Source organism: Aristolochia californica, unplaced genomic scaffold, assembly GCF_029961685.1.
Source record: "Aristolochia californica isolate CCGP_79_NKW_82.1479 unplaced genomic scaffold, dmAriCali1.0.hap1 SCAF_10, whole genome shotgun sequence".
Lineage (NCBI taxonomy): Eukaryota > Viridiplantae > Streptophyta > Magnoliopsida > Piperales > Aristolochiaceae > Aristolochia > Aristolochia californica.
This window is the reverse complement of record NW_027181771.1, coordinates 1,543,755-1,557,108: the sequence shown is the minus strand read 5'-3', so window position 1 is coordinate 1,557,108 and position 13,354 is coordinate 1,543,755. Positions and strand designations below refer to the sequence as shown.

General features: G+C 38.9%; 2 protein-coding genes and 1 non-coding gene across 3 annotated transcripts; 1 reads left to right on the top strand and 2 right to left on the bottom strand.

Moving 5' to 3' along the window:
- Window positions 1–173: 173 nt before the first annotated feature.
- Window positions 174–2,922, bottom strand: LOC137966426 (elongation factor 1-alpha-like). The gene is made up of 3 exons (XM_068813033.1): window positions 2,832–2,922; window positions 2,196–2,689; window positions 174–1,288 (listed from the first exon to the last, which is right to left on the bottom strand). Exons 2-3 carry the CDS (start codon window positions 2,655–2,657, stop codon window positions 407–409), a joined length of 1,344 nt encoding a protein of 447 aa, XP_068669134.1. The 5' UTR covers window positions 2,658–2,689; window positions 2,832–2,922; the 3' UTR covers window positions 174–406.
- LOC137943276 (small nucleolar RNA SNORD14) lies at window positions 1,885–2,005 on the bottom strand. The gene has a single exon (XR_011110615.1). It is a non-coding gene; the product is annotated as a small nucleolar RNA SNORD14 (small nucleolar RNA).
- Window positions 2,923–10,379: 7,457 nt separating the features above from the next.
- Window positions 10,380–12,605, top strand: LOC137966418 (beta-1,4-xylosyltransferase IRX9). Its single transcript, XM_068813020.1, has 3 exons — window positions 10,380–11,339; window positions 11,449–11,662; window positions 12,173–12,605. Exons 1-3 carry the CDS (start codon window positions 10,681–10,683, stop codon window positions 12,320–12,322), a joined length of 1,023 nt encoding a protein of 340 aa, XP_068669121.1. The 5' UTR covers window positions 10,380–10,680; the 3' UTR covers window positions 12,323–12,605.
- The last annotated feature ends 749 nt before the right edge of the window (window positions 12,606–13,354 follow it).

Here is a 13,354-nt window from a genome sequence, read left to right as displayed (position 1 = left end):
TCAAATGAAACGGCCCAATACGAACCAGAAGCATACGGGCAAACATTTCTGAACAGGGCTTCTTCTCCCATCTACACACAATAAAGAACCGAAACTTTCTTCAATTATTGTCTTTTCCTTGAATTATGAAAATGCAAGATCATACTGATTAGAAAATTCGAAAAGAAAGACAGTATTTAAACCAGAAGTAACATTTCTCATCAATAATTTAAACCACAACCACAAAGACTAACACAAAATTAAAATATAAAAACAGATCGGAACAACAACTCTGACATTAGACCCACCTCATGACGAGCGCCCAATTATCTTTTAATGCTCTACTGTAATCGCAAAAATAGAGCGAAAACACTTTTGGCACATCAAAACTGTAGCTAAACAAGGTGTCCATCGATGCTACTACTTTTTACTTCTTCTTGGCAGCAGACTTGGTGACCTTGGCACCGCTGGGATCCTTCTTCTCAACGCTCTTGATCACTCCCACTGCAACAGTTTGACGCATGTCCCTCACAGCAAAACGACCGAGGGGAGGGTACTCGGAGAAGGTCTCCACCACCATGGGCTTAGTGGGAATCATCTTCACGTACCCAGCGTCTCCATTCTTCAGAAACTTGGGCTCCTTCTCCAGCTCCTTACCAGATCGCCTGTCGATCTTCGTCATCAGCTCAGCGAACTTGACAGCAATGTGTGAAGTGTGGCAGTCCAGGACGGGAGCATATCCGTTACCGATCTGACCTGGGTGGTTCATGATGATGACCTGAGCTGTGAAGTTGGCGGCTTCCTTGGCAGGATCATCCTTGGAGTTGGAAGCAACGAACCCACGTTTGAGATCCTTAACAGCAACGTTCTTCACGTTGAAGCCAACGTTGTCACCGGGTAATGCCTCCAGGAGAGCCTCGTGGTGCATCTCAACGGACTTGACTTCGGTCGTGAGCCCAGATGGACCAAAAGTGACAACCATTCCAGGCTTGATGATACCCGTCTCAACACGTCCCACAGGGACAGTACCAATGCCACCAATCTTGTAGACATCCTGAAGTGGGAGACGGAGAGGCTTGTCTGAGGGTCTCTTGGGCTCGCTGATCTGGTCAAGAGCATCAAGGAGGGTAGGGCCCTTGTACCAGTCGAGGTTGCTTGACCTCTCGATCATGTTGTCACCCTCGAACCCGGAGATGGGAACGAATGGGATTTTGTCAGGGTTGTATCCAACCTTCTTCAAATAGGAGGACACTTCCTTCACAATTTCATCGTACCTAGCCTTGGAGTACTTGGGGGTGGTGGCGTCCATCTACACACAAGGAAAAGATGAACACATCAGTTAGGATGGTCGTGAAAGCTCCAATATATAAAACCTGAGAGATATGCAAAGACAGCTCCACTACATAAAACCTGAGAGATAAGCAAAGACATGATCCAATTGAATCCCAAAATAAGCTTAAAACATCAACCAGATCACTGGTGTTTGTAGATGAATGGAATAAAGCCAACCATCCAAGACTGTCAACTTCCTATTTAGGTGGTAATAGAATGCAGTGGGAAAGAAAAACAGAAGTTATGTGAACTGTAACAGAAGAGCCAAACCCAGAGTCTATATATAAATTGGACTGTCAGCATTAAATTCTGTCTCGTGATCACTTTGAGAGAGAAACAAATGTAAGAGGCAAAAACATCTGATTACAATGATAACAGGTAAAGATGCAGCCATCTCTCTGAAATATGACATGCTGGACCTTTGCTTGGGGGTTAATAGTACGAAGAGCTAATGATCATAAATCATGGCACACAGAACATGTAAACAAGGCATAAATGGTATAGCATCCATAGATAAGAGACAAGAGTATAAAAGATCCATAATAGACTTAAGCATCAACAATGAGAAGAAAGAACCTCAGACATCCAAGGAAGGAGTTAGCAGCATTAGCTCTCAAGCCTGGCAGGGCGAAAGCTCTTAGGCGGCCACTGCGAATGTCTGAGAAACAAGCCTTTGGATTTATCATCATAGGTCCAACGAAGAAAAACAATCACAACATATCATGCAAAGAAGATAAAAGTACAAAAACAAAGAATCTCCATACAGTATATTAACAACAAACTCCCAATTCATAAAAATACAATATTATATACAGATCTACAGAAAAAATTTCGAACATAATAAGAGAGAAAACCAACAACAAACAATGAACGTGAATCCTTACCTTGTTGCAACAGCAGATCATCTGCTTAACTCCGAGGGTGAACGCAAGTAAAGCGTGCTCACGGGTCTGACCGTCCTTGGAAATACCGGCTTCGAAACCACCAGTGGTGGAATCGATAATGAGCACGGCGCAATCAGCCTGAGAAGTACCAGTAATCATGTTCTTGATAAAGTCACGATGCCCGGGGGCGTCGATGACAGTGCAGTAGTACTTGGTGGTCTCGAACTTCCACAGAGCGATATCTATGGTGATACCACGCTCACGCTCGGCCTTGAGCTTGTCAAGCACCCAGGCGTACTTGAACGACCTCTTGTTCATCTCAGCAGCCTCCTTCTCGAATCTCTCGATCACACGCTTGTCGATGCCTCCAAGCTTGTAGATCAAGTGGCCGGTCGTCGTCGACTTGCCGGAGTCGACGTGACCGATGACCACGATGCTGATGTGAATCTTCTCCTTACCCATAGCGACGAATCGAGATGAAAAAATAACGAGACCTGCAAATCAGAAGACAACAATTCCATGAGATCCCTTCATTCAAATCAAAATATGATCAACAAGTAACAGAAATCAACTCGAAAAACAAAGAAATCAACTCAAAGAACAAAAAAAGAGGAAAAAATGAGAGACAGATCTAACCTTGAGAACCTCGCGAGGCCTGGGAGACAGCGGAGCTCAGAAAGACGGAGGCCTCAAATGAGAGGCCAAGAGGGTATAAGCAGGGTTCGGCAATAATTAGGGTTTCTTTATCGACCGTTGATTGCTTTACAATCTGACGGCAGAAGGAAAAAGGGCAACAAACGGGAAACGCCAATTCCCTAAAGCCGACTTAGGGTTTTAAAAAGTTCAATAACGCTCGCAAGATTCTGATCTGACGGATTTGATTTTTTAACTCTTTTTGGATTCGGAATATGCCTTTTTAACGGTTGGATGGTTTCGTCATGTGCCTGCAATTTGGCTTTTTTTGCGTTTTGTTTATAGAATGGTTTTGCGTCCCCGAATGCCTCACAACTCGATCGAGTTGACTCACATTTAAAAAAGGGTGGGTCGAATTAGAGACAGGTCTTAAGCCACGATTTATGTTATTTAATATTTTTTAGAAAATTACTATTGGTTTAATATATTATATTTTTAAAAGTTTACTTATCTAATTATTTATTCAATTATCTCATATAAACGAGCAACATAACACCCTTTTCCTTTCCGAAATTATCTTTCCTCATATTCTTATGAGTTTCCGTCACTACCCCTGAATGTTGGGGAGTATCGAATAACTTTGATCGACTCCCTCTAGCATAATCAAGTAAAAACAACTTTGATTGCAAATTGAGTATCAAACTTCTTTGCCCATAGATCGTGGATAAAAGTTTAATCTACACTTCAATGAAATTTTGAATACAAACTCATGTCTAACTTAAGAATAACAAATTTAATTTCAGTTATCTTTTCTCATTCACATTGTCGGCTTAAATAGTGTACAAACTATACATGAAGAGTTTAAGAGTGATTAACGGGATTACAAAATCACATAATTACAAAGATTACGGAATATGTACTAAGAAGCCAAGGGTATATTTATTTATAAAGGAAGAAATCTCAACACTCCTCCTCAAGTTGGTGCATAGATATTACTCATGCCTAACTTGTCGATACAATTGTTAAAAGCTCGGTAAGACACTGCCTTGGTCAACACATCGGCAAGTTGATCTTGAGACTGAACATAAAGGACTCCAATGATTCTTGCTTCTAGATGTTCCTTGATAAAGTGTTTATCAACCTCAACATGTTCACTTCTATCATGTTGGATTGGGTTCTGGGCAATAGCACAAGCTACCTTTCTATCACAGTATAACTTCATATGACTTGTTTGCTTAATGAGTAGTTCTTGTATGAGATTTTTTATCCATAATAATTCACATATTGCCGTGGTCATTCCCCTGTATTCGACTTTAGTTGAACATCTAGCCGCCACCTCTTGTTTGTTACTTCTCCAAGTGACCAAATTTCCACCTACAAATGTAAAGTATCCAGATGTATATCATTGATACTCTATTGACCCGTCCTAATGAGAATCAATATAACTTTCAATTTTCAAGTCGCCTCCTTTTTTAAATAAAATTCCTTTCCTTGGAGATAATTTCAAGTAGCGCAAGATACGGTTCATGACATGCATATATTCTTCACTTGGAGAGTGCATTAATTGATTAACCACACTTAGTACATAAGCTAAATCTGGTATGGTATGTGCAAGATACATTAACCTCTCGATTAGTCTCTAATAACTTTTCTTGTTAGTAGGGGATCTGAATGTGTTCCCAGTTTTAGATTTTCTTCCATGGAAGTACTGATTGGACTACACGTTGTCATACCTGTTTCCTTCAACACGTCCAAAACATATTTTCGTTGAGATATAAACATTTCTTCCTTCGATCTTGACACTTCAATACCAAGAAAATATTTTAAGTAGCCAAGATCTTTCATTTCAAACTCTCTAGCAAGATGACTTTGCAATGCTTTCTTTTCTTCTTGAGCATTCCCAATTACTATCATATCATCAACATATACAATAAGAGTTGTGATTGTTGCCTTATTAGATTTCAGGAAGAGAGTATGATCTGAGTTGCTTTGCTTGTATCCGATAGATTTTATAAAATTGCTGAACCTTCCAAACTACGCCCTCGGGGCCTGTTTCAAACTATATAGATACTTCTTCAGTTTACATACTTGTTTGCATCCTTTAGTTTGCATAATACATCCAGGAGGTAATTCCATATATACTTCTTCATAGAGATCTCCGTGTAAAAATGCATTTTTAACATCAGGGTCAGTCAAGATTCACAACTAGAAATAATAGAATTCAAACAATATTGATTTTCACCACTAGTGCGAATGTCTCCATGTAATCAATCATGTAGGTTTGAGTATATCCTTTAGTGACAAGTCTTTCTTTGAACATTTCAATAGTGCCATCAGTTTTATATTTACTGGTAAATACCAACCTACATCCAACTGGTGTCTTTCCTACATGTAAGTCAATCACTTCCGATGTTGAATTCTTTTTTAGGGACATCAATTCTACATTCGTAGCTTCTTTCCACTTAGGATCTTTCAAGGCTTACTGCACACTATTAAGAATAGATATAGTAGATAATTGATTCACAAATTTTCATTTGCCTTTGACAATCTATGATAAGATATAAAATTATGCATGGGATACTAAGATTTAGAGGTGAGAAGAGGTTCATAATTCACTCTAGGTTTTCCTCTTGTAGTTGGATGAGGTAACACTCTTAGTTCAATTTCAGAACTTATTTGAGGCTCAGACTTGGACTCGGACTCGGACTTAGAAAGCAATTGATCCACTGGTACATTATGAAGGGGGGAAGATGTCGGCTGAGACTCTGGTTGCATCACTTCCATCTAGTCTTAACTGTCTTCATCCTGTGAATTATGCTCATTTGTTTCATTTTGATGTTCACTGTTGTAATTTGAATACTTACCACTACTAGTATCCAAGGTGTCTAAATAATCATTAAGGTTATGCAATTCAATTTTGTTCTCCCCCTGAATTGAAGATTTGGGAGTAGAATAATATATGTTATCTTCATGAAATACCACATTAAGAATGACATACAATTTGCAAGAGGAAATGATAACAATGATAGCCTTTATGATGTTGAGCATAACCAACAAAGACACACTTGAGAGCTCAGAGTTCCAATTTATTTCTCAATGGCTTGTGGAGATGAATAAGGGCTACACACCCAAAAACTCTAGGTAGCAGATTCGGCATAGTAGGTGAACTTATGTTATCATGAAAAACACTCAAGGGAGTCTAAAATTGTAACGCACTCGAGGGTATTCGGTTGATATGATAAGTTGCAGTTGTGATGGTTTCACCCCATTAACTAGTCGACATATGAGCGTCAAAAAAGGAAACACGAACAACCTCAAGAAGGTGGCGGTTCTTTCGCTCTACAACCCCATTTTACTGAGGGGTTTAAGGACAAGTAGTTTGATGAGTAATACCATGATCATCTAGATATTTTCTCAAACCTTGATTAACAAATTCTTCACCATTGTCACTGCGGAGAATTTGTATTGTAGAGTACTAAGTGGCTATCATTCTGTGAAATTGTTTGAAAAATGAACTAACTTCACTTTTTAATTTCTTTAAGCAAATCCAAGTCATACGGGTGTGATCATCAATAAAGGAAACCAACCACTGTTTATCACTAAGAGAGGCTATATTTGTTGGACCCCATACATCATAGTAGATAATCATAAAGAGTGTTGGACTCCTATTCATGATTATTTGAAATGGAACACGTTGACTTTTAGCCAATTCACATACCTCACACTTAAAGTCTGAAACAGATAATCTAGCAAAAGGTTTTGGAAACAATTTCTTTAAATAACCAAAGGATAAATGACCCAATCGTTTATGCCATAACCAAATCTCAGAATCTGCAAATTTGCTCACAGAGAATGCTTGAGCTAATTCATGAGAACTCTTTGGTTTCACATCAAGGTAATAAAATTTCGCCCTTCTAGTACCATAACCAATTGTCTTATGAGTTTGAATGTCCTTAAAAACACAACGGTTAGGCAAAAAAATCACAATATAATGCAAAGTGCGAGTTATTTAAGCCACTGATAATAAATTATGATTGAGGGTTGGAACAACAAATACAAAATCAAAACTCAGATTTTCAGTGAGGGTGATGGAACCTTCTCCAATAATGTGAGAGGGAGTACCATTTTTTGTAGATACGATATGCAGTTTAGATGGTTTCATAATTTTAACATAATGATTGTCAAAGGTCATATGATCAATAACATCAGAATCAATTATCCATTCACTATTTCTAATAGGAGCAAAAGTATTAAGAACCTTACCAGATGTAGCATGATTATTTGGTTTAGTGTTTCGTTTGCGTAGAGCTTTGGTAGGATCCATCCATTCTAGCAACCTAATAAGTTCATAACATCTTGACTTTGTATGCCCAATCTCACCATAGCGAGTAAAAATACGCTCTCATTTTGATTCCTTCGACATGATGCAAGAAAATCGGTGATGATCAAAATAAAATCATCCACAAAATTGGTCTGGTTCGCTTCCTGCAACTATTTTTGTTTTTGTCTAGGTCCGGTTCGAGCCTGGATCTGGATTTGGTTGGGTTTGTTGGGTTGACTCGGTTTGGGTCTTTGATTCCGGTCCGGTCCAATCCCAGGCCACTCGGCGAATAATCAAAACAACTACAGACCTAAGTTAAGTGAAAAAATAAATTTTTGTACCTTCGTCTTCATCAAGTCAGTGCTTTGCTCCTTCTTCATCGACTGGGCTGGTGGCTCGGATTTGGCGACGTTCGAAAATTCTGTCGGTCTTCTCTTACGACGGTTCTGTTACGACGATGGCAGAGGAGACTATCCTTCTTCGTCGGGCTAGTGATGCGTTGGAATGCTGAGCGGTGGTTCGGTGGCGTTCATAAATTTTGCCTGTCTTCTCTGACGCCGATTCTGTTCACGGCGACGACAAAGGAGACTCTCTGATGGGCTGAAAGGCCGAGCTCTTCGTCTTCAGCGACGGCCTGGTTTTGTTGGCAATTGCAGAGGAGACATCAATGCGTCTCCTTCTTCGATGGGCTGATGGTGCGATCGTCGGTGACATCGGCGACGTTCAAGAAAAAAGCTGGTTAAAGGAGCTCTTCGTTCATGGTGACCTCATAGCATACCTGCTATGTTCTTCGACGACGGGAGAAGGATTCTCATGCTACATGGAGAGTTTAAGAGTGATTAACGGGATTAAAAAATCACATAATTACAGAGATTACGAAGTATGTACTGAGAAGGAAAAATTATATTTCTTTGTAAGGGAAGAAATCTCAATAGTCTATACCATCATAAGTTTGTACAATTCCTCTTTTTTATTAGTGAAAAATGCTTCCCCAATGGAATAGGAAGACTTTGTGGCTAATTAATAGATAAGGCACTAGTTTAATTGAGTCTTTGAATTTGATTTCTAATAGAGTCATATCCTATAAAAATCAACATATATTGATGATAAAAATAATTAAATTTAATTTTAGGTTGTCTAAATTGATATCAACTATGGACAATCAACTAGATATGAGCTTGACAATAGAACTCCAATATAACTAGGTGGTTGTTTATCATATTTCATTAAGGAAAGTCCTCTCTTTCCCTCTTTCATTAGTGTTGTTGTTAAGGGTGGGAGCTAGCCCTAGTCTCTCCACGATCGACAATGGGAGGGTAGGGGGTCCTCTCTTAGAATTCTCAACAGACAGAGGAGGGGTTGTATTTACCCCTTATGACTAAATCAAATAAATCTAACCTTTTAATTTATTAACTTTTTTATTTTTCTCTCGTGCATCGAACAAATCTTCTACTAGTATTTCTCTATTTTGTTATTTGTCGTGTTTTACTTTAGTTGTAATATTAATAAAAAATTCAAAAAATTCTACAATGAAAACAAAAAATTTATTTTAGCCTCTATAGTAGAAAAATAAATTTCTCATCATTTATTTATTTTGGTTAATTACTTGGTTAAACTGCATGGAACAATTCAAGAACTATGACTTGAGAAAACAAAAATGCCCCTCATAAGGGTGATTCCATGATCTTCTTGCAATATAGTCTATGAGTGGTTCAATATGGGCTGACACATGAGTGACGCAGATCCCACCTCATGACCATTTGGCAAACCTAAATTAAACTAATCAAACCACATTTTAAAAAGTCAAGTTCCCCTATGAGGACACCTTTTGTGTGTCATGCTAAGAATTATATGGGTACTAAAATTAGGGATTGGTACCCTTGTATTCCAATTATTAAGTAATTGCATTACAATGACCTTTACCTCTTGAATTTAACAAGCAATATGTTGGTAAAGAATTAACTTTCCGAAATCGTAATGATTAAATATTTTTATACAATTTTTGTAATAGATTTAAAAACATATGAAGAACTAATTGACCAAAATTTGAAGCTTTAAATATTTTTTTGTTAGCTCCAAAGAAAACTTACATAATACTTTGTCGTTGTGTCTTCCTCTTCGACATTTTTATAGTTTTTTTCAATAAAATAAACCCCATTTTCCTTTTCATGGAGAAACACTAGAATACTCGCGCCATATAATAATCTTACCATATAAATACTATACAATGATTAAACATTTAAAATGTAATAGTTTATATGATTTAAAATACAAAGTCTAGACAAAGAAACTATTCTAGTCTCTAGAATAGAAAAGACAAAGATTTATATCATTTAATTATAGGTCAAGTATTGACATGAATACCTGCATGCTTCTATACTATCCAACAACAAACTAGAACTACAATATAAAAAGAGAAAATACTTCTATAAACGTGGTTCGACAACACTCTGACTACACCCACATTGAATTATTCGTAGTTTCACACTATGAATGGGTTATAATACCACTCATAAAGGGGCATTTTTGTCTTTTCCTATCGTATCACTAGAATTAACTTATGAATTTATTATCAACTATAAATTGTTATTTTAATGATATTGTTGACTTAGACATGTATTAATTTGAAATATTGAGAAATATAGGTAACTAATCTTTTATTTATTTATTATTTAATTTTGTCCATGTAATCATAAATCAAATATGGTGCACTTCTAATTAACTTTCTTCTAATAAAATAAATCACCCATATATTAAAATTCATTTCTTCCGTATTTTATTAGAAACAACAGGGTAAAACGGTAGAACAACTAATCAAATATCTCCGAAAGCGACTAATTAGACTCCACTCTCCCCAACCCTTTTGTAGTTTATCACAAAGATCCATTTTCTTTCTCATCATATAATTACTAATACCATGATTAGCACTCTCATTTGAAGCAACCAAGAGAACCAATCTCTAATTCCTACCTAAGCATTCATTTTTAATTGTGTCACCTGGTCAACAACTAACAAAGGTTCTAGAGCAAGTTTGAAACAAGATTCCCATATCTCAATAGCCACTTAGATGTGTACATTTTTCCTAATTGACAATAGGGGTTGAAGGTGATGGGCGTTTCTAGTGCAGTTCACATGCATAATTTAGGTGCTCAGTGTCCATCTCAACCACAATTTGGTGAGGACAATCGCTCAGGCTGTTTTCCTTTAGCTTCAAGAGAAGACTTAAGTGATGGAGCCAACCACAACTGAGTTAATACTACTCTTTTTAACTTAAAATAGCCCAATCCAGGGAGTCTCCCACAAATGAGTGGGATATCCGTTGGCTCCCTCCATTTTTAAATCATTTGCCACACCCTCCCCAACAGCATGGGAAGACTTCTTTTGTGATACAAGATCGAAGGCCGCATTGTTCTTGCAAAAAATGCTGTAGTGACTGCGGAGGAGTTGCCTCGAAGCACGACACTTTGGGTGTTGTTTCAGGCGTTTTCCGGCGTATGTTTTTTGTGTTTTCATTCGTTGGAGATTGGAGCAATGGGTTCTTTTGATAGATCAAAGAAGAGAATTCAGCTATGGAAGAAGGCTGCCTTCCATTTCTCCCTCTGCTTTGTTATGGGTCTCTTCACTGGGTTTGCCCCTGCGAAGACTGCAACTATGTTTAACGGTCATGTCATGGCCAACAGCTCTATCGACAGCAGAGAATTTTCGCCACCACCCGTGCAGGGAGTGGAGGAACTGAGCTCAGTGGAGAACTCAAGTAGGAGTCTGATGGTTGAGAATCCGGTCACTGCCGCCGACTCAGAGCTGGCGCCGGTCGAAGAAGAAGAACACAATTTGACTCCTCAGAAGCTTTTGATCATCATAACGACAGCAACATTGAGCAACCCTTTACAGGGAGCCCTCCTCATGAGACTGGGGAATACCCTGAAGTTGGTTCCTCCACCTCTTCTATGGATCGTGGTGGAACCCTACTCGGATTCATCAGAAACATCGCGAATACTGCAAAAAACAGGTATCATGTACCGACATTTGGTGTCCAGGGAGAATTTTACTGAACTAGAAGCAGAGGTTGATCATCAAAGGAATGCAGCGCTGAATCACATCGAACATCATCGTCTCGACGGGATTGTTCACTTTGCTTCCATTTCCAACTACTACGATCTTCAGCTCTTTGAGTACATCAGAGAAGTGGAGTACGATTCTCTTCCACCATTTTTACAGTTTTCTTACGTTGGGATACACTCCGCTGCATTGAATGATTTGCTTCATTTATTGATGTCCTACTGATCATGCAATTGCCAGGGTGTTTGGAACATGGTCTATAGCTTTGCTATCTGCGAACAGGCAAAGGGTGGTGGTGGAGGGGCCGATTTGCTCTTCCTCTCAAATTCAAGGGTGGCATTTTCAGAACACAACCAACCAGGCGCTCCATGATTCCAGTTTTGCATTTAACAGTTCAGTACTCTGGGATCCAGAGAGATGGGGTCGAACCTCTTCCACACAAGACACCTCACAGGTTCCCTTCTGAACTCACCTCAACGTTCTCTCTTATCCATGAATGCTACTTGTTTGCTTTTTTCTCCTTTTATAAGTTAGGCGCATCTGGTTCGACTGGGAGTAAGTAATTTGGTTCATTTTTAAGTAATATTAATGGCAGATGAGACAGTACATGACTTCCATGAAAAGTTGGTTGGCCACCTAACTTAGCTTTCCTCTCAATCCATCGTCCCCAGAAGATGAAGACAGCCCTGGATCATCCATCATTGCTTGTGAAATTTCCTTAAGAGGATCCCTCTTTCACTTTAGTTGCAGTCCCCTTCACCTAGCCTCATCAATCTTCTGAAAGGAACCGCACAACCGCAATATATGAAACCTTGCCCAAGAATTTTCTTTTCTCAACTTTCATCATTGCTCCTAACACCATTAATGATTAAGAAAATGCGATCGCTGCTCTTCGTTGTTAGATTGGAGAAAACCCAAGTTGCTCCTTGCTTACATTTCTTCGTTTTCACTGTTCATGCTCCAGGATTCACTGAAATTCATCCAGCAAGTAGTGATGGAAGATGAAGGGAAGCTCAGGGGTATTCCACAAGACTGCTCCAAGATACTACTATGGCATCTCAACACACAAAATCTCTGCCACTTCTCTCTTCCATTAAATCAAACTCACAGGTAGCCATTGTTGCCGACGAGGAAGACGAAGAAAAAGGGTGATCACTTCCAAGTTTTGGGGTTCTATTTTTGTGCTTATCTAGATCCGATATGAAATCCTTAGATTTGTAAAGAGGAAGGTGAAAGGGTCCTCTCAGTTGGCTAAAATTATTGCACGCAAATCACATCTGCATTCCACCTATCGCTTGGTTTTTGTATATTTATTCATTTCTTGAAAGACTGAAATCCAAATGGAACTGTATCAAGAATGGCGCTTCGTGGTGCTGATTCGCACCATTTCTTTTTCAGTTTTGTTTGTGAATTGTCATTCAGAAGTTGACAATTGATCTCGAACAGAGCAGAGATGTAAAAAGAAACTGCGTTGGGTCGAGCTCATTGCTATGGTGAAGCTCCCCAGAGGAAGCGTCTCCCACGTTCACCATGATAGGGAACGTCCTCCCGTCACTTGTGTGACGAGGGAAAATGGGTTAAAATACCTTTTTGCTCGTGAAATGTTGAAATTTAAGATTTCATGACCTATAATGACAGTAAAAGAGGAGTAACAGGGGAAGAAAAGAAGAGGGAAGAAAAGAAGAAAAGTTGCGGAGAACGGATCTTCAGGGGGGGTACGCGTTTACCGTCATTTTAATTTTTTGCTCTGTTTTGTTTATGTATGTAGCTTTTCTTATTTAAGCATAGAGACATTATCAATGAGAATAAAAAAATTATTGTTGTCTAAATTGTGGTCTTCTCTCACCCGAAGAGAGTAATTATCCCTGAGCTTTGACTGGACCTATTAATAGTATCATGCTTTGATCGTTATTTATTTATTAATTTATTTTTCTCCAGCGAGAAATTGCCTCTCTCTACGTTGGCCTATCTTCGGCGACTGCCCAACACATCATCGCTGGCTCTCCAGTTGACGCTCTGTCTAGGCGAAACCAGCCTCTTGTTCCATCACCGGACACTCGCCGCTCCTCCAGCCTAACACTGTCGGCCACGAAAAAAAAAAAAAAAGCGGAAGAACCCCGTCTCAGTTCGTCTATGTCGCAACGTG